General features: G+C 36.5%; 1 protein-coding gene across 1 annotated transcript in view; it reads left to right on the top strand.

The window, feature by feature from the left end:
• LOC308344413 (uncharacterized protein) overlaps positions 1-27,748 on the top strand; it is a gene marked incomplete at both ends in the record, with an annotated part of 299,357 nt that overhangs the window by 213,686 nt on the left and 57,923 nt on the right. Inside the window, 3 exons of the mRNA XM_080805961.1 lie at positions 1,146-1,398; positions 6,721-6,884; positions 21,927-22,086. Coding sequence (XP_080662087.1) covers positions 1,146-1,398; positions 6,721-6,884; positions 21,927-22,086 — 577 coding nt within the window. The remainder of the gene's footprint in view (positions 1-1,145; positions 1,399-6,720; positions 6,885-21,926; positions 22,087-27,748) is intronic.

Raw genomic sequence — 27,748 nt, 5'->3', positions numbered from 1 at the left:
CTTGAGCTAGTTGTTTTTGGTAATGCTCTTTTACTTCTACAATTAAAAAAAAAAAAAAAAGAAAGCTCTATTTTTATTGGTTGTTAATAAAATGGGACTGCAAGAAAAATGTCTTGGCAGCCCAGTTTATCTGATTTCTTAAGCATCAGAGGACCTAAGATAAGATAGGGTATTTTGTTGGCTATTGTCTAGATTTGCAGGCTCAAATCCTACATTAGCTCCATGTCACACTGGAGTTATGAGACATGATAGTAACCACAGCGACTAGGAGCATTTCTTCTCCTTCTGTTCTGTGTTGGGTCTTCTGCTGTGAAATGTACATACATTACTTCATTTGACATTCACAACAGCATAAGAACAACGATAAAACTTCCTCCAAAGCATAGGCCAAGGAGTGGACAAAATGAAGAACTCTTTTTTAGTAGAGAGCTGGGAAAGAGGGTGTGTGAGCAGAATGACTATGGCTGAAATAGAGGGGAGGGAAAACTTAGAGCAGAATGAGATCTCACTTGGCTATAGAAAGAGGGTAGCAACACTTCGGGTCAAGGCTGCCTGAATGACTGGGCTCACCTTGGATTTGACCCTTCAGTTTTTAGGTTGTGTCAAGTTGTCCCTTTTCAAACAGCTAAGGGATAGGATATTTTTACTCGTAGCAGAGCAGTGTTGTTCTGTCTTTGAGGTTCTATCTAGAGGAATCACTCAGAATTCATCAGGTATGTTAAGACTTGGAAGAATGATTAGACTGGTTTACATTTCTGGTTTCGGATAGAGGTGGACTCATTACTACGTCCACTGGTATATTTTGCATTCCACACAGCCTACCTGTGAGTGTGTGTTATCTGCAGGGCAGTTCTTAGAGAATGCTCTGCTCAGTGGGTAGAATTATTTTTCTTTCTATGGTTGCCTACGACATAGGAACAATGGCCAATATAGAATTTGCCTTTCACTGGAACGTGAGCTCTCGTGGTGGTCCTATGGGGTTGGGAAAAGATGAAACCTTCTAACACCCAATTTGGGGGTAATATTAAGTGTCAATTTTTCTCTATGAAAAAAAGAAAGCAATAATCTAAAAATTATTTTGTATACCTGGCATCTTGTGTAGTTTCTCTCATTTACACATATGTGGTTGCTTTGTTTTCCCACAGACTCCATTTCTCCCCTTTCACGGTGGAGCTTTGCTACCCAACTTCCTCACTTCAAATCAGAGAAGAGTTGCTCGTGGTTGTGGTGGGACCTTTAGTGCTGAATACAGTGATACTTCCTTTGGTTCTGATCAGATGGGGCTGTCAGCTACTGTTTGCTTCCTGCCCTGACATCTTGTCAAAGTTAATCATTACCATGGGACTATGGACAGTTCTAGACCCACTGGCAGTGTTTATAGTGGATACTGCCCTGGGGGTAAGTCAAGTAAAATAATCGGGATATGAGTTCCTGACATAAAATATAGCTTTAGTGCATGAATCGGTTGATGTGGGAAGTTCCAGTAATCATGAAAAATTCAATATTTATCTTAAATTGAAGTTATTAAGTTTTTCCTCATCATAAAAATGACAGATGTCTATTATAATAAACTGAAGTGTTTTTAACAGTCTTAAATGAACATTTGCAGAATAAGCAGGAAATAATGTTGGCAATCAAATTCAAACTAATTGGTGCATTTTCACAATTATTACAGAGAAGTTGTATTTGGTAACTTTTTGGTGGTGACTCTTTTTAGTAATAAAGATTTTCACAGCCAAACTTTATTTAAAAAGGAATCATACAGTAGTTCCTTCAATTGGTTAGGTTACTTATTTTCTTTGATTTAATACTGTTCTGTAATAAATATACTCAAGAAAAAGTAGGGCTTTTTAAACAATTCTAAGTAATAAATGAAATTTAAAAACTTACTCCATAGGCACTTATTTTGACTTTCATCATGCTCACGAAATGAAAGGAAATCTGAATTTTAACTACATTTTTATACCGTAGAGCTGACTATGAAACATAGCTCCAAGCAAGAGAGCAGATGGATACTATAAATACATCAACGTGATCAAACAGTCATTTATAAAATTATCTTAATTGATCAAATACTATTCCATAACTGGTGTATTTGTCCTTTCTAGAAGAAAAAGAAAAGTTCTACAATTGGTTTATATGTGTCGAGACTATATCCATGGTGCCAAATAGATCACAGAGGTGGGGCCTTTTGATGGACTCTCCTCATTAACCATGTTTGAAATGCGCTTGTAGAACTGAAGACGAATCACTGTTCACAGTGCTTGGTGAGATCAGGCCCCGGGTGCTGTGGTTGGCAGCGAGGATGGGCAAACCCAGTCACTGTTTCATTTCTACCTCTCAGGCTGCGCTCTGCCACAGCGGGGCTTCTCCCACTTTTCTGGGTTTATTCCTCCCCTGGGGATCTTGTTAAAATACAAATTCTGAGTCAGCAGCTGGGGGGTCTGAGATTCTGTGTTTTAACAGATACCTACGTGATGCCAAAGATGGTTTTTGTACCAGATCGCACTGTGACAAGGTTCTAGGCTCCTTACTCTCCCTTTCCTTTTGTTTGCTCAGGGTTCCTGGGATATTCTCAACAAGACTGGGGGCCCAGATGCACTGAGTCCATTAATGGCCTGTTAGGCTTTGAGTGAGGATTCTGTTTATTTCTAGTAGCGTTACCTCTATTAGAGATGCTCAGAACCCGCAGACAAATGTGATAGTTGACTCTGGAGCCATGCAGATCATTCAGCATTATTAAAATGACTTAAAGTAGTGCTCATGGAGCCTACCAGTATATCTAGTTTCTAGTCCTGCTGCTGAGGGTTGAAGGAAGAGCCGGGCACCAAGGAGTTTGTCAGTGTTTGGAAGGCTGACGTGTTTCCAATTCTAGCCAGCAACGACCGTCTGAAGTCTCAGTACCATCGCACACCTTGATGACAGGTCAGAGTAGGTGTGTTTTCAACCCCATCTCTAAGCCTCCCCCCCCCCAACCCATCATTAGCTGCATTCTGATTCTAGGCAGACTGTGCTGGAGCCAACTGGATTTTGTCCAGATTCTGACTTCCCTCAGACTTCTGGTTAGCGAGGGGGAGACCGAGTCATCAAGGTTGGTTGAGCAGGAAATGTAGAGGGGAACGCTGTTTGCATTCCACCAGGATCATATTCCATGGCATCTCCCAGTTCCTCCCAGAGGCCTGATAGACCTATTGAGCACATGGGGTGCCAGTCCAATCTCGGTGCAACCCCACAGGTGAAGCCATTTGGGGAAGATGAGCAGCTCTGTCATCTTCTGAGATCTCATCATAGGAATGACTGCAGCCCTCCTGGAATGGCTTTCCTTATTCCAATCAGGTCCTCTAGAGAGATTAATAGCTGAGTGGGCCACTGTATCAAAGACAGCTGACAAAATGAGCAGTATAAATTTACTCTGGGGCCTCTGATGTAATCTACAGGAAAGTAGCCTCCAGCAGGGCCATCTCAGCACCAGTTCGGAGGTCTGCAACCTGATGGAAGCTGACTTGGATTCTAATAGATGAGTATAGCACCTGTGTCTTTCTCCACTTGGAAAGAGAGGCTGAAGTCTCGTTCCCAATCTGCACCATTATAGACTCTCCGGTTAGAATCCATCAGGCTTCATTGCAGATGACATCTAATTTTGCTGTCATTAAAAAAACAACAAAACAAAACAAAAAAAAACTTCAAAGCTGCAGGTAACCCACAGAGCAGCAGCCTTGGAGTCCACACATGGACATGCCCATTAATTAAATCAAAATTCACATTTTAACATGCTCTCTAGCGACTCAGCTCACCAAGTTTGAGAAGTACTGCTCTAAGGCGGGGGTTCTCAAAGTGAGGTCCCTGGGTAAATAGCATCAGTTTCACCAGGGAACTTAATTGCAGTGCAAATTGAAATGCAAATCTCAGACCCTGCACCAAATCTATGGGGTCAAAAACTCTGGGAAGGAGCCCAGCCTCTGAGAAGGGGCTACTGTGTTTTAACAGACTTTCCAGTTGATTTGCGTGCTCATTAAATTTAGTGAACTACCGCTCCATATGCGATCATAGTTATCATAGAGAGAAAGTCACTCATGAGATTCAACTTGCCTGGGTTCATACCTACAGTTCTTTCAGCACTGCCTTTTAGCAGAGAAAGCCAGGGATCACTTGGACTTATTTGATCCTGATCAGCTAGCCAAGAAAGAGGCTACCTTATTTTACTGATACATTTTGTTCTGGATTCTTTTTTTTTTTTTTCTTCTTTTCTTTTCTTTTCTTTTTTTTTTTTTTTTAATGGCAATCCAGAAGGAGATATGGCAGATGGAATGGTTTGAGGCTGATGCATGGGTGGCTATTGATGTTGCTAATAACATTTTGTTAGTCTCTCAGTTTGCTGGCTCAGAGGTTGGCAATGCATTCCCGGACCTCCGTTGATGATACAACAATTCCACCAAGTTCATAAATTCTTTCTCTGCCTGAGCCCCAATCTAGATAAGAAGTAGAGGAAGGATTTGCTATTGAATGTTTTAATTGATCAGCATGTGTTTATTGACTGTATACTCTCTGCACAGGATTTTAAAAGAAACAGAGTAAGTATGGCATGATTTCTGCCCTCAATGTAGATAGATAAGGATAACACATAAGAACGAAGATCAAACAAGGGTAGAATATAAGTGTCTTCGTTCAGCAAATCATTCTTGAAAATCCATTAGACATTATCATGGATTAATGGAAAGAGCATTGACTTGGAGTCAGGGAAAGTGGGTTCTGGTCTCAGCTCTGCCATTTGTCAGCTATATGATGCTGGGTAAGTTAGTCTTCAACTTCTTCATATGTACCACCAAAAAGTAATAATACCTACAAATACTAACATGTACCTTACTCATTTCACAATATTGTTGGGACAACCAATTGGAAATATTGAAATAGTTAAGGAAATATTGAAATGTTATTGAAATATTGAAAAATTATTAAATATTATTGAATACTGAATATTGAAAAATTATTGAAAAATTGAAAAATCTAAGGCATCATACATATAAACTGAAAGGAACAAGGTTGAAGATTATAATGAAGTGATGGTACTTACACTCTGTGTATAATATAGGCTGTAAGAGTCATTGCCCATGATCCAGGCAGGAACTTCCAGTCTAGTTAGAGAATCACACACACAAGATGAAGTATGGGCAGTATGTGATGAATGCCATCTGGTAGGCATATCACCTGTTCCCTTATATCTTTCAAGTCTTTGTTCAAATGATACCTTTTCTGATCACAGTATATAGTAATACACCTCTATCCCTCCTGTACTTTTTCCTGCTTCATGTTTTTCTTCAAAATGCCATCTTCTAATCTACCATACTAATTACTTAATCTTACTTCCATGTTTATCCACCACTTCCACCCCAACTTAAATGTAAACTCCAAGAACATAGGGCTTTTGCCTAATTTTATTCACTCTTCTATCTTCAGAGCTTAATGACACATGGTGGACATTCACAAAATATGTGTGGACCAAGTGAATGATTAGTATCTGTTGATTAGATTACATTATTGGCATCATGTATGTATCATTTTTAGTATGTGTTGTCAGTGAATCCCACATCTGTTTCTTTGCTTTAAGAAATAGCAGAAGGGGAAGATCTAGAATAGGAGAAATGTATGACAACGCTTACAGATCTTCTGCCTGAAGTCCAAGCAACAGATTCACATTCCGCAAGGTTGACCCATTAACAAGTACAGAATATAAAAATCGAAATTTTGGTGTGGCGGTGAAAGAAACATCAGTTGAGAGTCAGAATATCTGACTTTGAGTCATTGTCCAAGTGTTAAAGGATATTCTGATGTAAGGAAAATATGGATTAACCTGAGTTTCTGTTTTTATTTGTAGGTATGTGATATGGATTAGTTCTGAACATGTCCATTTAAGCTATACTTATTTATATAATTGTCAGTTTAAAAACTAAAGGAATTCTTTCTTCTTTTTTACACTGAAGAAAATATACTTTATTTACATTTATATTACATATTATTTCCACCTAAAACCATAAGAGTCATAATTACAGAACATATATGTTTTGTAAAATTCAGAGGTCAAAGATATCAAGTGCCAATGTTCTAGGTCTGTAACATTAAATATTAATTTTTAAAGACCTCATTGTCTTGTATTTATTTCTAACTCAATATAGAATGTGTTGTCCCTTGTCTAAAAGGACTTATTGTTAAATTGACGTAATATAAACTTTGGTTTTCAAGCTCACATTAAACAGACTGATAACTTTTTTTATAATTTTCTAAAATAAGCTACCTATTTTATGCATAGTACAAATTAAATTCCTTTCAAATCTGCTTCAGAGAGAAAGAGATCTTTCCACCATCATATTTAATTTCTTTATATCTTGTGCTCATTAAATTCAGAAGTTAACAGTTCATAAATAATACATGGCTTTTACTTTACAAATTACATGTAAAGTATACACATTTAAAAGCTTATAGGGAAAAGGAGAAAACACACACACACACACACACACACACACACAACAACCTGTTAAACCAGCCATGGAAACCCAGTCTGTTTCTTTTCCTTTACATAGCTGAAGACCTGGTGATCTTTAGTACCTTGAGAATTTAATTTAAAAACAAAGTATGGTATCATATGGTTTTTATGTATTTAAATTCATCTAACTCAATGAACGGTCTTTCCATCCTATTTCTTACATTTGTGTTTTCTTTTCTCAGCGGCTTACACATAATGACGAGACTCCTATAGCTGATGCGGCAAAGCTGTACTGGGTATTTGTGAGAACCGAGCATTCGGGAATTCTTGGTGTAATGCTCACGGTGTTCATTTACATCCTCCTGTTCATCATTTCTTCTTTAATTTTCTATTTGTGTTGTCTCAGGTAAGGTGTTTCAATCCTTTTGGTTCTTAAGTGTATTCAGCCTCCAGTCTTGTTGTGCAGTTAGGTTGTGAGAATATGGTTAAAGAAGAGAAGTTAGAACCACGTCTACATGTCTAAGATAGAACTGTCCTTGGTTGGGGCACCTGGGTGGCTCAGTTGGTTACGTGTCTGCTTTCATCTCAGGTCATGATCCCAGGACTCTGGGATTGCTCAGGCCCTGGGCTCCTCCTTGCTCAGCAGGGAGCCTGCTTTTCCCTCTCCCTCTGCCCCTCCCTACCCCATTCTTGCTGTCTCATGTGTTCTCTCTCTCTCTCTCTCTCTCAAATACATAAATAGAATCCTAAAAAAAAAATTAAAAAAAAAAGAAAGAGAAAGAAATGCCATTGGTTATTTGTAATATCTATCATGAAGACTGGCTGAGAAATTAATCAACTTTTGGGGAAATATTTCCTTCATAATAGAGAAATTTTTCTGTAAAGCATTATACTGGTTTCTTCAAACTAGGGGCCAACAAGAAACAAGGAGTTGTTAATCACTTGATATCCAATAATATCCTCATAAATTTCCCAGGAAGCTTATGTAAAATTCTTTTTCTCTCTTCCTTCTAATCCACTTTCTTCCCATTCTTCCCACCCCTGCCAAAATCACTAAAAGAAAAATCATCCTTCAACTTTGATCCTGAATATCGTAGGGTTTGGTTTTCCAGGTCACTCCTTTAGCAAGCAAGGTGTGTGTGTGAAGAAAAATGAGAAAAGTAACAAATTCTAGGCAGTATAAAAAGTGCTAGGAAGACTTTTCATGCTGTTGATAGTTCCCTTTGCTTTGCAGAAGCTTTTGAGTTTGAAATAGTCTCACTTGTTCAATTTTGCTTTTGTTGCCTGTATTTCTAAAAGCCATGGATATGAATATCCATGAAATCATTGGCAAAACCAATGTCATGAAACTGTCTCCTTGTGTTTTTTAATAGAATTTTTACAGTTTCAGGTTTTATATTTAAATCTTTAATCCACTTTGAGTTGATTTTTGTGGGTGATATAAGGGTACATTTCCATTCCTTTGCATGTAGATATCCAGTTTTCTCAGCACCATTTGTTGAAAAGACAATCCTTTTTCCATTTTATATTTTTGGTGCCCTTGTTGAAGATCGATTGACTGTATATGCATGAATTTCTTTCTGGGCTCTCTAGTCTAGTCTGTTGATCTATTTGTCTGTATTTATTGCCAATAACATACTGTTTTAAGTACTGTAGATTTGTAATATAATCCAGCAACTCCACTTCTAGAAATTTACTCAAAATCAGGATTTCAAAGAGACACGAGCATTCCCGTGTTCATTACAGTATTATTCACAATAGCCAAGATGTAGAAACAACCTAAATGTTCATCAACAGATGAATGGATAAAAAAATGTGGTAGACACACACGATGGAATATTATTCAGGTTTGAAAAAGAAGGACATTTTGCAATATGTGACAACATTAACATTGGGGACATTATGCTAAATGAATTAAACCAGTTACAGAAGGACAAACGTTCCATGTTTCAACTTACATAAGTATCTAAAATAGCCAAAGTCATAGAAGCATAGTGTGGAGTGGTGCTTGTCACGGTCTGAGGAAAGGGGGAAATAGACAATAGCTTTTCAACAGACATAGTTTCAATTATGCAAGATGATTGAGTTCTGAGATCTGCTGTACAACATTGTACCTGTAATTTATAGTACTATATAATTTATTTAAAGAATTGTTAAGAGAATAGACTTTAAATATTCTTACCATAATTAAAAAAAGAAGTGCTAAGAAGAGGTCAACATAGAGTCTCTAAGAACATAGATAAAATGAATCAATGCAGATCTGGAGAAGATTGGGGTAGCATCCAAACACATCAGTTGAAATACAACCCTTGAGTAATTTTCAAAGTTTTAATATAATCTCACTGGAAGAAAAACAGAGGGAAGAATGTTCCTGGGCAAAGGGAAGGTGTATGAAACCATATGATCATGAGAAATTATGACATATTTGGCCACTCAAAAATATTTTAATATGGCTGGAGTATAGGATATGGGGCAATGGAAGTTGACTAAGATATGATTAGAAGTGTAGTCAAGGACTAGATGATAAGCGTCTTGATATCATGTTGTGGAGCTTGAATTTGTTGGTAAAGTGAAAAAAAATTGAAAGATTTTCAATAACTTTAATTTTAGGAAGTTCACTGTACTCATAGAAGGGAAAGTGTATTTAGTAGTGGTCAGGTTGAAAGCAGGGAAATCTAGTTACAAAGTCATTTTAATAGTCTAGGCAGCATGTCAATTGCCTTCACTAAAAAAAGGACACAGGAAATGGACAGTTATGGCATATTGAAGAGATAGTTGACATACATAGAACTTTTGGGCTTGTTGGATTAATTTCCTTTGTTGGAAATTAAAGGGGAAGGAAGGAATGACATTTAGTATAACCTTAAGTTTTGGAATTGGGCATCCATGGGTGGATGGTAGTAGCATTCTCATAGACAGAGATTACATGGAGAATAAACATTTACTTTTTTTTCAGTACAATCAAGAAAGATTTATTAACTTCTAATATACCATTAAGTTTGCTTTGTTAACATTGTGAAAAATACTGCAAAATCATTTCTTATAAACAACATTTCTACTGTTATCTGCTTCTTTAAAGAAGAATAATATTAACATTGTAATTCATATGAATTTAAAATTTTGAGCTCCCATAAAGGAATGGCAAAAAGAGAAATACATCAATTACATGTAACAGAGAAGAATTTTTACAAAAGTCATATTTTTGTCAGTAAATTATAAGAGAAGTTTCTTATATAAGACCTTTTAAGGTGGCATTGTCCTGTGGCCCTCTAGGCAAAGATGTTCATTTGCTAGATTTCAGACATGTTCTTGTGGAACATGGTAAGGATGACACTATGTGTAGATCTTATAAGAGGCTCTATATGAAGCATGACTCTATTATTTAAAATAACTAGGGTTCCTTGAGAAGTTAAAGAAATACAATAGTACATTATGTACTATTTTGGAAGCTTAGACTTCCAGAGGATTAAAAAATTATCAGATAATGTTATGTACTATTTATTACCCCATCAGTATATCTCTTCTCACTTAAAATAAGGTGAGTGTTTGCAACCATGCATTTCTTTGTCCAAGGTTCACATTTTTATTATCAAGATTACTTGTAAAGTATGAAAAAGGAAGCATAGAATTTATGCACCAAATAACTAGGATTTAATATTTTGCTACCTAAAACAAATGATGGTTTGCTTTAAAATACAACAGAAGGATTACCCCACAAGAAAGCGTGGATAGGAGGAATGAGAAGCTCTGTCATGGGTGGAAAAATGATTAGGGAAAAGCAGAGACAGATGAAGTGTCCATACATCATAAAGAATGAGCCTGAAAAAGTCCAGGAGGGATAAACAAGTTTTGTGCACTCTCTCAACATAGCCCTTCACTGTCTTCCATGCTTATCCTGTCCAATCAGAACTAGACATGCTCAGTAACCTCCAGGTTTTGCTAGTGTTTTAGAAGCAGATGCTCTTCAAATGTCTTTAGGTAATGATAGAGATAAAGTAATCTCCCACAGGGAAAATACCTGTATTTTTTGTATGCATCAAGTCATACTAATATGTCAGCTGAAAGATCTCTTTACTGATGTTTGCACAACATCACTCTATAATGTTGGTGAACTGAGTGGCTCTGTTCTCTACAGCAAGCACTACTACCAACAGAGGCATCTGGTCAGTGACATGGGGTTTGCTCTGGCATAAAAGTAGGCAAAGATCTTTGTGAAAGATGCCAGTATGGATTTGTGTGTGTTGACTGATTTAGGTTAGCATTCTTAGTCCAAATATTAAGGCAACAATCAGAAGTCTTCTGGGCTTTTGGATCAGTCCTGTCAACACATGTGATAACATGGCTAGTATTATAGGAACACAAAGGAGATCAAGTCTGCTCTGCAGGCTGTTAACAGAAAATTTTGTCTAGCTCTGGGCACCGGAAGCTCTACATTGACTGATTGGATCTTATTCCTCCAAGAGCCTGAGTAATTTATTGCTGAAGGGTTTCTACTAGAAAAATTCTCACTCCCCATAGTTCTAGTAGGAATGTTGACCTGTGTGAGGAAGTTCTTGACCTGAGTGTAATTATTTGAACTGAATTTTATAGCTTAAAAAAAAAAGCATTACTCTTTTAAATGTTCTTTCCTTAATATAGGAAGAATATGTTATTTAGGAAAAAAAGGGAAACTACAGAAGAGAGTCAAAAAATCAAAAAATCAATTTAAAAACACAAATAACATCATCATCTAGACAAAGCATTGTTAATCGTTTGATAAATTTATTCCGATTTTTTCCCATGTATATTTATTTTTACAAAATTGTAATTATTCTGTAAGAATAATTTTATATGTTGATTTTAAACTTAATAATATTGTATGATAAATACTTCCATATTCTTTACTTACTTCAGGAACATTTAATGCCCTCACACTATTTTATACCAGATAAGCAGTATAAAATATGTCAATATTTCTTTATTCCTGGGTAATAGATTGTTTCTCTTTTTTGTGCATTTTATAAATAATTCTGATGAACGTCTTAAGACTCGGGGTCTTGTTCGCATTTTAGATTATTTTTGAGGAGTATCCTAGAGACCCAGAAATACTGTTTCAGACAATATGATGTTTCTAAGACATTAGATAATATTGCAAAATTGTGTTTTAGAGAAGCTGGATTTATACTTCTACAGAAGTGAATGGGGGATCTGACCAACTCATGTTCACATCATGTGATAACTTTTTTTTTAATCTCATAGAAGAAATGGGATCTCATCCTTTTCTAAAGGTGCATTCCTTTGTTTCTAGTTACTAGATATTCTTAGTATGCTTATCACTCACTCATTTGTATTTCTTCTTTGTGAATTGCCTTCTAAATGTCCCTTTGGCTTTCTTTCTATGAGTATTTAAATGTGTTTCTTACTGAGTTATAGGGGTTTTATATGTATTTGAGTAGTAACCCTTCTGTCATGTTTTAATGGATGTTTTCTCCATTTGACAATTAACTTTTAAGTGTATTTTTGATTTTTTAGGAAAACAGATATTATAGGGGTGCCTGGCTGGTTCAGCTGGTAGAGAATGTAACTCTTATCTTGGGGTTGTGAGTTTGAGCCCCACATTGGATGTAAAGATTATTTAGAAAAATAGGTATTATAATCCATATATAGTAAAGCCTTTTGATAATTGGACTTATTTAAATAGACCTTCAATTCAAAAAAAAATCCTTCCTCATTCAGAAATGTTTTAACTATTTACTTCTAATTTATGAAGTTGGAATTGTTTTCTTTTCTTTCTTTCTTTTTTTTAAAGGTTTTATTTATTTATTTGACAAAGAGTGAAATCGCAAGTAGGCAGAGAGGCAGGCAGAGGGAAAGGAAGAAGCAGGCTCCCCGCCAAGCAGAGAACCCAATGCGGGGCTCGATCCCAGGACCCTGAGATCATGACCTGAGCGGAAGGCAGAGGCTTAACCCATTGAACCACCCAGGCATCACCGGAATTGTTTTCATTGAGCTCCTTATCACAAACCATGTAGAACTCATTTGATATGGATAGCGTCGAGATCTAAACAAGACATCTTTTATTTTATTTTACTGGTCTTTTCTCTCAGTTGGTATTATCTTTAGATACTAACTAGTTGGCCACTTTGTTTTACTCTGTTTTACTTTGAGAAATTTTAATTTTCAGTTCATGTTTCCGGTGGGATCAATGGAGCTCCTCTTTTCTAGAGCCTCTTTTAATAAACTTACGTTTTGACCAAATTTTTATAGAAGGCCATCTATAGGCATTGCCATGAAGAAAATCTATGAAGACCATCTATATTTGTCAGGGATTTTGCTTCCTTTGCTTCCTTGCAGCACCCCTCATAACCATCTGCGCGAGCCTTTGTTGATATTCTATGGATCCTTTCACTATAAATCCTTTATTTGAGTAGTCCAAACGATCTACAGGCTGCTTACTTATTTCCTTAAAATATTCAGAGAATGAGAAATCACCATTTAAATGTTAGATTTGCTTAAGCTTTTATATTCCTGGAAGCTGTATACAAATCTGAAAGACTTATACTCAATTAGTTTTGGGGGGTGCTGATGTATTCTTAATCATTGACTTAATCATTCTGAATAACCTTATAAGTTTTAGCTGTGGCTGCATATTACTTAGGAAAATTAATTTAGATTCAAATAATTTAAAGGTAGGTTTTGATGAGCAGAGTATGAGCATATTTATAGTGTGGGGGGATACATATATGATAATCAAAGATTTTCCTCTTTCGGAATCAATCTTCTTTACAACGTTATACACTTAAAGCAAAATATTATTTACCATGAGGAGAAAAAATTCTGAAAATTATCTAATTAAGATATAGTAACCGATTTTTATACCCCCAGAAATTGTCACCTAGTTATGGGCACTCAGTGCCCTAATAGCCCGAATGGACTATGAACATCGGGACATGCTGGTATAGGAAAAGACCTATTTAAAAGATTTAGATGCTACACTGTGTCAACTCCAGCAAACTGAAGGATTGTAACCAAAATAGTTCACTGCTGTAGGACAGATCACGATTGTTCATTGGCCAAAGCCCATCGATATCCCCACTCTGTTCTTAAGGCCCTAAACTCTTTGATGTGGGCAGCCAAGTTCATGCTATATGCTGATTTGACTCCCATCATTTCTTCAGCAAATAGAGGGATCTCTTTTCACCCCCCAGACCCCATCTGTAGCTGCAAGAAGCTGGGTCAAAGATAAACTGAACATTTCCTGACATGATATTCTCTTATAAAGATGAAATAAAAACTGCACAATAAATCTAAGTCATTAACCAGTCAGTTGACAAATTGACTTTTGGTAAATTAGCCTTTTTTCTGATACCTCTAAGATAGAAGAGAGTGAAATGGTCTACCACAACTTCTATTTTCATTTGGAACTGGTGGGAAACTGGGCATGTGGGTTTTGACCAATGGTAGGCTGATGTCAAGAAGGTATGTGTACTTGGATGAAGTGTCAGGTACATATTCTCTTATTGACACAGTCCAAATCCCTGGTGTGGGCTTCTTTTAGGCCATCAGAATGAGAAATTTCCTTTCCCACTTCCATGTAAGTATCCACATTTGATAGTGTAGATAATGTAAAGGAACCAGTGTCATTCCCTACTTCTCTCTGTCAGGATCCTGCATAGTCGATAAAATTCTCGTACTTGTTAGTAAATTGATTGAACAAAAAACCAAATACTTAAACACAAAGAATGACTATCTTGCTTTGCTTCCACAAAACAATGAGGATTACACGTGGAGAAAATGGTACCTCAAACTCTCCAACCAGCTATTTAAAATGTTACATAACATGAAACTCTGGACTGTGGAGGGCAAAGTCGCCAACTCTAGAATTCACCATCGTCTTTTCCATACCGAGAAAAGCATCCAGAACACAATAGACGTGCAAAAAATGTTTGTTGAATTAAAACCATGAATAGAGGAAAATATTTTCTTAATGATGAAGACAGACCCCTTTCAAATAAAATATGGCTCACAGGATGTCTGTCCAAATGACTCTAGGTCCCACATCCCTTTCATTTTGAATGCTCCACTGGAATATAATGAAGAATTGCGCAAAACAAAACAAACAAAACACGAAGTTCTTATATGTGTTAATCTGATGCATCCAAGTGATTAGAATAGATTTTGAATTCGAACTCCTTGGCAATACCCAGCTTTACAAATTACAGTGCAATGCAGAAGGAGGAGTCAAAAAGAGTCACAGTGATGTGCAAAACATTTAAGCACTGTATGCAAAAAAAAATCCAGAGAACCCAGGGAAGTGCTAAACATAGATACACAGATACACAATGCTTTGTCACTCCTGTCTTGCCAGTTCTCTGCACTGACTTCGTGTTTCTAAAGCTCAATTCCACTTGCCCCAATCTTTGTTCTCTACCACCCTCTCCAAGTAGTCTTTTTTCTTTTTAACCATCTGATGGTAGAAGTGCCTCAGCCCTTCATCTGGCTTAAGTGCTGAAACAACACATTTTTGGGGGGGTGGGGGGTCATTCACATTGATCATGAGACCAGGACCTCTTATCAGCCTGGTGCTTTCCCAGTGGCCAAGACTCCTCACAGCTGAATTTGATTTGAGAAAATGTGGCCATAGTTCTTCTGGTTCACCTTGCTCTTTACAGTTTGGGTTTTCCTGTAAAACTGATCTGCCTACATAACCCGAGTCAATACCCTCACGGAAACAGAAGACTAGGAACCCGAAGAGCTGACCCTTGTGGCCATTAGAATGAACAAATGAACAACAAAGAGGAGAATTCTAACTCTGATTTATGATTGGATCTCACAGTCGTCTCAGACTGTCCAAGGACAGGGTTCAGAAAAACTTCCATCATATGCCATATAAATTAGAATACTGGAGGTTCTATGGAGGTGTTTAATATTTTTCTTTCAGTCCCTAAATGGTAATTTCTGCTGTTTCCCGAGAATTTCTTGCATGTTAAGTCCTGATTTGAATATAGTATGAAATTACTTCACTTAATCCTGATAATTCAGGACTCCTTAACATGGGTCTCCTTTTCATACATGGAGGAACCAAGCCTTAGTGACTTTAGGTAATTTGCCTAAGGTTGCACAGTAGGCCCATGGCCCAGCTGATACCCATATGCAGGCTTCATAACTCCAGAAACTGCAATCAATATTACTTGTACATAATATCCTTTATTGTTTTTTTAAGATTTTATTTATTTGTTTATTTATTTGAGCGAGAAAGAGAGCATGAGCTGGGGGAAGAGCAGAGGGAGAGGAACAAGCAAATTCTGCACTGAGCATGGAGCTGATGCGGGGCTCAGTTCCACAACTGTGAGATCATGACCTGAGCCGAAATCAAGAGCCAGGGGGTTAGCTAGCTCAGCCACCCAGGTGTCCCCATATTTCTTCTTCTTCTTCTTTTTTTTTTTTTTGAAAACTGAAATTGCTTAAAGTTCATATTTGCGGTTGATTTTCACCTAATGAATGGATATGATGTAGTGGCGTGATACCTGGATTGAAGACTGTTTGGCCTGGCTTGAATTTTGGCTCTGTCACTTACTAGTTGGGTGCCATCTGGCAATAGCTGTACCACTATGATTCTTTCCTTATCTTTAAAATGTATATAGTAGGGGCACCTGGGTGGCTCAGTGAGTTTAAGGCTCTGCCTTCGGCTCAGGTCATGATCCCAGGGTCCTGGGATCGAGCCCCACATCAGGGGCTCAGCGGGGATCCTGCTTCCCTTCCTCTCTCTCTGTCTCCCTCTCTGCCTACTTGTGATCTCTGTCTGTCAAGTAAATAAATAAAATCTTTAAGAAAATAAACAAAATGTGGGGCGCCTGGGTGGCTCAGTGGGTTAAAGCCTCTGCCTTCGGCTCAGGTCATGATCCCAGGGTCCTGGGATCGAGCCCCGCTCGGGCTCTCTGCTCAGCAGGGAGCCTGCTTCCTCCTCTCTCTCTGCCTGCCTCTCTGCCTGCTTGTGATCTCTCTCTCTCTGTCAAATAAATAAATAAATAAATAAAAATAATAAACAAAATGTATATAGTAAACAGAGTAAAACTTTGTTTTTTAGATTCCACATATGAGTGAAATCATATGGAAATTGTCTTTCTCAGTCTAACTTATTTCCCTTAACAATTTACACTCTAGATCCATCCATGTTGTTGCAAATGACATGATTTTATCCTTCTCTATAGCTGTGTAATATATGTATGTGTGTATACACACACACACACAGTTTTCATCTTCCCACTCATCTATGAATGGACACTTGAGTTGCTTCCATATTTTGGCTATTGTAAATAATGCTGCAGTAAATATGGAGGTCGCATATCTCTTCAAATTAGTGTTTTCATTTTCTTTGGGTAAATACCCAGTAGTTGAATTATTGGATCAAGAAAACAAACGAATAAACAGACAAAAAGCAGAATCAGACCCATAAATACAGAGAACTCGCTGATGGTTGTCCAAAGGAAGGGGTTGGGGGGAGCATGGGCAAAATGGGTGAAGGGGAGTGGGAGACACAGACTTCCCATTATGGAGTGAATAAGTCATGGGAATAAAGGGCGCAGCATAAGGAATATAGTTGATGACACTGCAGTAGTGATGTATGGTGACAGATGGTGGCTACAGTTGTGGTGAGCATAGAATAAAATATAAAAAGGTCAAATCGTGATAGTGTACACCTAAAACTAACGTAACATTGTGTGTCAATAATACTCAAAAATTTTTTTAGAAAAAAAAAAAAAGAATAAAACTTCAATCTGCTCCTTGGGAATGAATGAGTTGATTTAAATCGTATATTTCTAACAAGTTCACAATTTAGGCAGCTCTGTTTAGTTCTTTTTTTTTTTTTCCTAAGATTTTATTTATTTATTTAACTAGAAAGAGAGAGAGGGGGGCTGGGGGGAGGAGCAGAGGGAGATAATCACCAGCAGACGACATAGGGCTCAGTACCAGGACCCTGCGATCATGACTTGAGCTGAAAGCAAGAGTTGGATGTTCAACCAACTGAGCCACCCAGGCATCCCAGCTCAGTTTAGTTCTAGAATTCAGTTCTTTCAAGGTAAACATGAATTTAATGAAACAATTTAGAACTTTCAGTTGACCTTGACAACTCTGTATATATATATATATATATATATATATATATATATATATATATATATATATGTCAATGCAACTTCAAAATTGACATTCTGAAAAGAAATTCGTGGTCTTCTTCTCCAAATCACTTCAATTAGGGTTCCCGGTCTCAGAAAATGCCAAGATCACCCATCCAGTGTTGAGAGAGAAAGAAAGAAAGAAAGAAAGAAAGAAAGAAAGAAAGAAAGAGTGGGAGGGAGGGAGGGAGAGAGAAGGAAGGAATCAAGGAAGGAAGGAAGGAAGGAAAGGAGGGAGGGAGGGAAGGAGGGAGGAAAGAAGGGAGGGACAGAGGAAGGAGGGAAGGGAGGGAGGGAAGAGAGAGGGAGGAGGGAAGGAGGGAGGGGAGAAAGAAACCTGGCATCTGTCCTCAAATCCATCCTCTCCATCATCCTCCACACTCACTTTCTTTCCAGGTTCTGGCAATGGCTTAGCTCTTGAATTTGTCCATTTTGTTCTATCCATAGGATCTTTTCTCTGTCCAATGTGCCCTGACCTCTCCTGTGACTTACTGTAACATTAGCCTTTCAACCAACCTCTATATATGCTCTTTTGTTCCTTTTAATCTATTTTCCTCACTATAACCAGAAAGATTTTTAATTAAAAAAGTATCACATCACTTCTTGCCTTAAATCCATACAATGGCTTCGGATTGCTCTCACATTAAAAGCTCTTTCGACCTGGGTGGAGCCCACTTTCCTTACATTATATTCCCCTAACACTCTGCTTTCCTTGTCATATCATTCTGCCCTCTTCCTGCCAGCTGCAGGTCCCCATGAAGACTCCTCTGTACCCCCTTCCTGGGATCCTTACCTGTCCCCTTCCCTACTGCTTTCACTTATTAAGTATGTGGCATTTGGTAGGCAAAGGTGAATATTTGTTGACTGAGATAATGAATTAACAAGGAGTGAGTGAAGAGGATGATTATCCCCTTACAAACACGAGACCACACATGTTCTGAAGGCTATATACTTCATTAAACCTACAATAGAGCTATCTCTGGAAATGGAGGTGGAGGGGTTCTTGACTACTCCCCATTATGTGCACATTTTTATTTCTGAATTTCTTTTTCCTTTTCTTAAAATTACTTTCCCTCTCCATTTTATTTCTTTTTTATTTTATTTTGTATTTTTTTTTCTCTATTTAGTATAATTTCAAACCAAAGCCATTTGAATTTCAATTAGAATTAAACAGAATGGTGAGTATTCAAGTGTTTCTAGAAAACCCACAAAAGATTTTTTCATACATATAAGAACTTCAGTGTCATACACCTCACCTAAAATGTTCCACAAGTCTGCTAATTTTGCATGAATTTTGGCAAGCGTAAGCTGTTTCAGACCTTTACCTGTAGCATTGTAATGTACTTAGACCAGTAGATAAGTAGTTTTATCAATAAGCACATTGACTATGATCTCTGCAAAGCCATACTGCTAAACTCATTTTGTTATTTTTAGATTTAGAAAGAAGCAATCATAATTTATATGTATATATATATATTTTTTTCTTTTGGAGCTGGTTTAAGTTATAGACTCCATCCTTTTCATGACCCTTAAAATACTGTATTAGCTAAATGTTCACACTTGTCCTTTTTAGCTTTAAAAGAAATGTCACATCCTAGGTTTCTGTAAATGACCCACATTCAGATGTGAACCAAACATAATAGCTTCTGCCATTCACCAAGCAATGAATTGCTTCAAATGTAGGACACAGGGCAGAGGACTTTGTAAATTACTTTGTTTCATTGGCCGTCATCAGAACCTGTGGCATAATATGTGACCTATTTCTACAAACAATAATGCCTACGGCTTTGCAGACAGGTGGAATACAGTTTCTCTTTTAATTACATTTTGAGGAAATAATTTAAAAATGTAAAATTTTCAGACACTTTGAATAATTGTATTGTTAAAAGAAACCCAAATTTGTAACCGTCATCATGTAATGATATAGAATATCATAAAATATTAGCTTTTTATTAAATAGGAACTCAAAACCTATAAAATGCAAAAATAGCACAATGAACTTGGATATTCTTCTCCTAATGTCACTAATTATTGAAATGTTTCCATGTTTGGTTTTCTCTTTCTCTTCTCTTATCTAATATGTCTAGTATCTTCAATTTTATACAAATCAATCTGATCTTTATACACACACACCCAAAATAGCAAAAAAAGGCATGGAAATACATGTGCGTCTAACTGTGTGTGTGTGTGTGTGTGTTATTTCTTATCTATTTGAGAATAACAAACTTTCATAACTAAATATGATCATAGGAAGTTTAAACTTAATACTTTATTAACTGGCTCCAATGTTGTTTCCACATAGAAAATAGTCTGTTGCTTTCATCAATGTCTACCAATGTCCAGTTTGTTTATGAAATAATTATTTTAATTTTTTATAAATAAATACATTTAATATAAATAATATATTTTATAAATAAAATAAATTTAATTACAAAATTTATTGGAAATGTTTTGACATTATATATCTTTATAGAAATTTTCTTAACATTTCATTGGACCTCACTTTCTAAAGAGAACCAGAAAAATAAAGTTCAGTAGATATGCACCATCTTTGATCAGTATGGTCTCCCTCACACTCCAAAATGATAAAATAACTCACTTTTGGGTATATGTTATATTGCTTGACTGATTATATAATCAAATGAATTACATAACTATGAACACTCAATTTATTTTTAAAATTTTGCTCATATGACTATAGACTATTTTCTCCTTTTTAATGTAAACTGGCTTTATAGGGCTGGAAAATATGCTAAAAACCAGTAATGGTTGGTAAGTTGATTCATTTACAACCCATCATAAAGCTTTTCACTGGAAAATGCCACTCAATGTGGCAAGAAAAAAAATGTAAAAGTAAGACGAAAATGCAGTTGATTTTTGTATAGCTTTCCATATTCCATTGTGTCATTATGTTCTCTGTTCAAACATTTGTGTACCATCCTGTAGATCTGGGCTTGGATGTTTACATAATTATTCTTTCACACAAAATGAAGGAGATATAAAGAGGAGACAGACATTTTCTGGGCAAAAGGAACAGAAGCTAGCAGAAACAGGACTGTGATTCCTAATTAATTCAAAGTTAATTGCATTGTTGATAATCCTGCACTTAAAATCTTCATATAGAAAATGTTTATGGCAGCAAATTGACAGTAATTTAACTACATTAAATCTTACTACCATTAAAAGAAAAAGATGGATGTTACATTAAACAAGCTTAAGAGAATGGTAAAGACTAGTTCTTGTTTAACAAGACAACTAGCAAATCATTCAAATGGCCAACCTAGAATCTCAAAGCATAGTAAGAGTAGTAGTTGAATTTCAAGATGGTACCAAGCCATATGGCCTGTCTTGGGCCATCAGTGACACTGGCTGGCAGTTTTGTTTTTATTTCCACTCTGTGATGAGCATAAAACAGAAGGAAGCAGAGACCCACAGATCTTGGATGACAGTAGGGTCAAAAAAATCTATTTTACCCTTTTGAAAGGAAGAAGTGAGATAAAGGTCCTTAAATGAAGATCAGTGTTGTATAGATTATTTTCACTAAAGAGTCAGATAGTGAAACGAAATGAACTTTGGTGTTAGTTCTGAGTTTAAATTCTGTCTCCATCACTTATAAACAGCAGGACTATTTTTTTTTTATTTTAGTGTATTCATATGTAAAAGACAGGATTAAAGAAAGGCTAGATAACAGAAAGGATGTTAAAGACCACCTTTATAATGGGAACTCAGTAAACTTCGTTTACTCCATTTAAAGCAAAATATAATTTTCCTGATCATTGAAATTAAATACTTACAATTCACCATTTTGTATAGAAAGGCACTTCATGTAATGCTCAACTATCTCGGTACTCCAATTCCTAAATTGGGTGTTTGGTAATAACTTCTAAAATGGTTAGTTTATTGATACTGTGATACACTAAGGTTCTTAACTGTAAGTTTCCTTTAATAAATTTCTCACATTTGAATTAATGTGGTATTCATAATACAAACTAATGGCTAAATATTTCCTAATTTTCTACTGTATACTACTTAGACATCAAAAATCAGAAATAGTAGGCTTATAGGAGATAATTGCAAAAAAAACAGATTGTTCTTTGATTATGATGTTTAATGGAGGAGAGTATAAAATTATTTCTGGAATGTAAGTCAAATAATTTCTGAAAGATAAATGGGAACAATTAACTAGAATAGAATAAATAGAAATTGACAAAAGAAACAAATTATTTAACATTTTTGGAGGGCAAAAAGTAAATAATATTTGGGGAACTAAAATAACATGGTTTTGTTCTTAGACTGCACAATGATTCTTGGATATTAGATGCATTTCAGCGCATCTATAGTGAAGAAACCAAGTTTTTCATACCATATGATTTGGAGATTTCTAATCAGGAGCTCAGCTACATAGTGAAAAGGTCTGTGCAATGGAGAGGAATCCATGGTGAAAGGAAGAAGGTGAGTTGCTCCGAAGTGGATTTGTTTTTTGAGTGCACAAGAGAAACTCACTCTGTTAGCGTATCAGTTAAGTCGGTACATTTTCTCACATTGTTCTTGAGGTCATTTATTATTGTATTTGACTGCCACGACTATACAGATCTTGCAGCCTGGCCGTATATTATTTTTTATTAGTTGAGATGAGGAGACATGGCCAGGTGGTTCTTGGAATGAAGCACTGTTATTTTCTTATGGGAACATTTATTGATACCTGCTGTATATATATTGGGCAAAATCACACAAGGGTTGTGAAGAATATAAAAGAAGCTAGTGGAGAACCTGGGTGGCTCAGTCAGTTAAGCATCTGACTCTTGATTTGGCTCAGGTTATGAACTCAGGGTCATGAAATGGAGCCCTGCACTGGGCTCCATGCTCCACAGAGATCCTGCTTAAAATTTTCTCCCTTTCCTGCTGCTCCTTCCCCTGTGTGCTCTCTCTCTCCCTCTCTCAAATAAATAAATAAATCTTTAAGAAAAGAAAAAAATAAAAGAAGCTAGTGACTTACTTCCCACATAAGACATGATTGCTGGCTTCCATGTCATCTTGGGAGGACAAGAGGAAGCGAATATTATTTCTGTTTTTCTCCTTTGATGCCTTCGTTAGTCAGTCCCCTTGCTTCTCTTCCCCTTTCAGGAATTTCCTTTCCAGACTTTTCCATTGGCTCCATCAGCCTCTTCTGTGTTAGCATCTTTCAGGGTTTCTTTCTCTTTTTATTTGGTTTTTGGTTTTTTTCTCTTTTTACTCTACACACTTTTTTTAGTTAACCTCCTTGCGAAACATATCTTCCACTGTGTTGAAGATTCTCAAATGTGTATCCCAAGGCTACACTTCTGTTCTAAATCCTAAAGAAATATAATCCAGCAACCTACTTGATATCTTCAGGAGTATGCCCCAAAGAGACCTAGACCCAGTGTGTTCCAAATAAAATGGACTTGACACATATTGTTAATTAACAAATGCATTTCTCCTGTGTCACAAAACCACAGGATTTACACATCCACACCCTCTGTACGTGGCATTTCCATCTACTCTGAATCACAAAGATCCAAAACTCAGAGTTTTTCTAGATTTTGTCTCCTAGATTTTTTTTTTCCAGTTTGATCATCCAGTTACTTCTACTGACTTTACTTTCTTAATATCTGCTCTTCTCTATTCCACTTGCTCCTGGACGTCTATGACCTCAATGCCCAGTTTCTGAAGAACAGCAACACTCTGCTAACTGGTCTGTTTACCTGCAGGCTCACACTGCAGTTACCATGTCACACACCATCCATGAATTCATTCTTTAGAATATTTTTACGATGCAGATCTGACCCTCCATTTCCCTGTCATAAACCCTTTGCCTGAAGAGTAAAAGCCAAAATTCAGACTAATGCATTTTTACCATTTGATGGGATTCTTGTCGACCTCTCCGGTGATGTCTCTTGTATCAGCATCTCACTCCTCCCTTCTCTGCCTTCCTCTTGCCAAATGTTCGTCACTGAAATGTAATTACACCATATAAAAATAAGGGTAATTTGCTAAATATGATATATTGTCTTACATTGCCATCCATTCCTCCCTGTCTGGAGGAGCATCATCTCAGCTTCTCAGGTACTACCTGGCAAACCAGTTCTTCATCCAGGCTGACCTGGAGTGCTGGTTTGATGGAGCCTGCCCAGAGAGGACCATCTTCTTTGTGTCAAAGCTGCTTGTTTTATTTGACCCTTCTAACACACAATCTGAGAATTATCTGTGTTTCCCTCTTCTTTTCTAGACCAAGATCTTGTGCAATAAATGAGTGGTTTCTCCATATTTTTCTTCTCAATCTTAATAGTGTCTGCAGAACATAGTACATTTTTGCTATTTGTTCAGTACATAAATGAATGCAAGCTTGAATGATTGAATAATTGAACATATTTAATTTGCCAATATAATGAACATATAATCTACCTCATTCCATTCTCTACCTGATAGGAACCTAAACATTAGCTTTCAAAAAAAAAATCTGTTAATATATATAATATGTCTTGAATTCTGTTAATTTTATTGGTAAACATAACAACACCGCACCAGACATTTCCATAATCACTGTCCCTGACTTGAAGTAAAACACATTTCACTTCATGATATATTCATCCTGGTTTCTTCTTCAAAAATCCTTGACAACTGCATAATTTTTAAAAGGCCCAAATTGTCTAAATCATCCTACAAATTAAGCAAATAGTACTTTCTCTGCAGGATAATGTCAAAGTGGCTGGGGTACATAGAGTATATTTATTTCATTATTAAGCTTCACATCATGGAAGTTAAGGAATTTGGAACCAATCCAAAGTTGAGTACCAAAATGATCGGAGTTGAACAAAGGTACCTGACAAGAGAATACAGAGGAAAATAGAGAATTATTTTATTGTTTATGATCGTTTGTTTTGTCTAGGAAAGTCCGAGAGAGTGAGAGATAGGAGAAAGTGGGATGGGAAGAGGGCTGGAAATATAAAGGGGAAGAGGAAAATGAATGTTTAGGTGCCAGAGGGAAAATTAAAGGAGATCATGAAATTTTTTAGTTCCTTAAATTAATATTCTGTCCCTTATAAAATGGTTTAGCTGACCCATGATGAACAAGAGTAGAACTCAGGAAAAGACCTCAAACCTTGTGTGCTCATAATTCTGACGGTGAATACACATTTAAAGGGATCAAAGAAAAGACAGTTGGATTAAATGTAATTAAAGTAAATAATTTAATCAAAGGCACTTGTGTCCTAAGTAAAATATTTTGGCTTAGATTCTTTTGGGCCATTAACAGACATTAATATATCTAGATAAATTGCTGCTGTCTCTTCCCCAACATGTATAGACTCAGAATCCATCAGTAAGGAGACTCACAGAGATGTTTATGCACATCATTTGAAAATCTGGAGAGCACCTGTTATTTCTTGTTGTTGGGTTATGTTGATTAAGCATACAGAAACATTCCTAAACTTAAATGAATAGACATGCATATTTTATTTGTTATGTCTCTTCATGACCTGGCATTTATACCATGAAAACTTCCTCTTACTTATGATTGATTTTTTAATGTTCTTCTTAACCTGTTTTACATTTCCTTGTTTAGTTTATTTCAGTGGGAAATCAAGATAGTCCTGGTGAATAATTGAAATACTAATTTCAAGGTACAATGCCAGTTTAATTTAGACCACTCATCTATAATCTAAAATGCTAAATTAAGAGTGGAATAGAAACTTTAATATAAAAGTATTTCAAGTAAGTAGTCTAGAATTTTTGTACTTTAAAAATTTGATCTAGATCTTTGCCATAGTATTAGCTATTAAACAAATGCTTCTCGTTTTTATGCTCTGGATTAAAAATTGCCATGGAGGGGCGCCTGGGTGGCTCAGTGGGTTAAGCCGCTGCCTTCGGCTCAGGTCATGATCTCGGGGTCCTGGGATCGAGTCCCACATCGGGCTCTCTGCTCAGCAGGGAGCCTGCTTCCCTCTCTCTCTCTCTGCCTGCCTCTCTGTCTACTGTGATCTCTCTCTGTCAAATAAATAAATAAAATCTTTAAAAAAAAAAAAAAAAAAAAAACCTATTAAAAAAAAAAAAAAAAAAAAAATTGCCATGGATACTTTATAATATGCTTAATTTCCTTTTATTAAATTGATAAATGCAAAAGCACAGAACACATTTACAGTATGATGAGAATTTAGAATTATTGCATTTTGTAATTTTTATATTGTTCATACATATAATTTGTCATTTGGGCAAAGACAGCCAGATGATAATTTCAAAGTATTTTAACCATTTTTTTGAAAAGGAAAAGGTCACTTTCAGTAGTCAGAAAAGATATCATTCTATTAAACTAATTTGCCTACATGCAAATTTTGTCATTTTTACCTCATTAACTATTTATCATGAGTAAAAATATATATATTCATGAAGGGGCAGCTCACAGGCTGATGGAACTGGAACTAATATTTTGCAACTCTAATGATTTTTTGCATCCTTAATTAGATAGCATAAGGTTGATATGATTAGGTCAGGATGTAGTGTTTTTCATTAAAATACATTTTAGAAGCTGTATTCATAATCTGCCCTTGCAATTAAATAATGAGCCTATGAATTTAATATTATCGACCCAATTATTATCCCATGCAAACGTATACCTTTAATAAATTTGTGCCGTAGGACCTTCATTAGCAAGGGAAGAAATGATATTTCTAGGTACATAGATTGAATGGCTATGGTTAAACTTATATAATGGTTTTAAACATACCAGGAAGCAAATCTTCAATACTTAGGAATTTAATTCCAAAATGTGCCTTACTATTTGTTGAAGACTAATTTACACGGTAATTATTTTCTTAAAGAAACTACCACTTTAAAAGGGGCTACTGAAGCTCATAAAAATAGCAGGATGTTAGGCAGAGAGGAAGGGTTGGAGAAAGGTGTGCCTCGTGGGACAGTGGACAGTGAAGTTAAGAAATCCATTCAAGCAGCATAACTGGAAGACATAAAAACTAAAATGTCTATTTCTTGAGTGTCTGGGAACTATAGGATGCAGTTAATGAAGATTATCATTTTTGTTGCTGTATGTTAGAATAGTTTTTATTAAGAGACGGTTATACAGTGGAATTACGTAAGGGACTCTGAGAAGGAGCTACCCAACTCTTGTCAAGAATGTATTCAGGGAGGGGCGCCTGGGTGGCTCAGTGGGTTAAGCCTCTGCCTTCGGCTCAGGGCATGATCTCAGGGTCCTGGGATCGAACCCCACGTCGGGCTCTCTGCTTAGCGGGGAGCCTGCTTCCTCCTCTCTCTGCCTGCCTCTCTGTGTACTTGTGATCTCTCTCTCTCTGTCAAATAAATAAATAAAATATTAAAAAAAAAAAAAAGAATGTATTCAGGGAAATACAAGCACATGTAGAAACATACCTTGTTTTCTCTTCTTTGTATAGGAGTTGCTGTTTATCTACTACTCTTGTGCCCTGGGATGGTGACTGTAACAATTCCCTGAGTTCTTTAGTTGTTGAAATTCTGATCTGAAGGTTCTATATAATCTATAATTCTTAATAAAATAAGATGATTAAGAAAAACTGAATTTCCATTTAGTAATGAACCATCCCAGGTGAACCCTACACATTGTTATTGACGCAGCCAACTGCAGGCAGCAAGTCATGGAGTGACTACACTGTTTTCCTAGAAACACTACTCATTTTTACTGCGGAAATACGGTCAGGGAGGAGGAAAAACTTCATGGAGGATCTTGAGGGGCAAAGTGGTAGCAAATAGATAAATGGAAACATGTTGTTAGGGATTTGGGACAGAGACACTGATAGAATTTTCCATGCCCGAGGAGGAGGCAGTGAGTAGAGGTACAATAACAGGAAATGCCAAGGCAAGTTTGAAAACCGAAAGCAATTTGTTTGGTCTAGAACAAAGGACAGAGGGTAGAAGAGAATGAAAGATCAGCCTGGAGGAGTTTAGAAACTGGAAATGTGCACAGTACTGGGAACATATATTTATCATAGGCAACAGGAAGCCATTGAAAGCTTTACTAAAAAGAGGTAGCTCTTTCCAATAAGGATTTGGGTTGCCTTTGCACTGAACTTTATAAATGGTTTATTTTATTTTTTGTAAGATTTTATGTAAT

Source organism: Martes martes (genome assembly GCF_963455335.1).
Source record: "Martes martes genome assembly, chromosome: 6".
Classification (NCBI taxonomy): domain Eukaryota; kingdom Metazoa; phylum Chordata; class Mammalia; order Carnivora; family Mustelidae; genus Martes; species Martes martes.
Note: the sequence above shows the minus strand (reverse complement) of the source record. Positions and strands in the feature narration are given on the sequence as shown.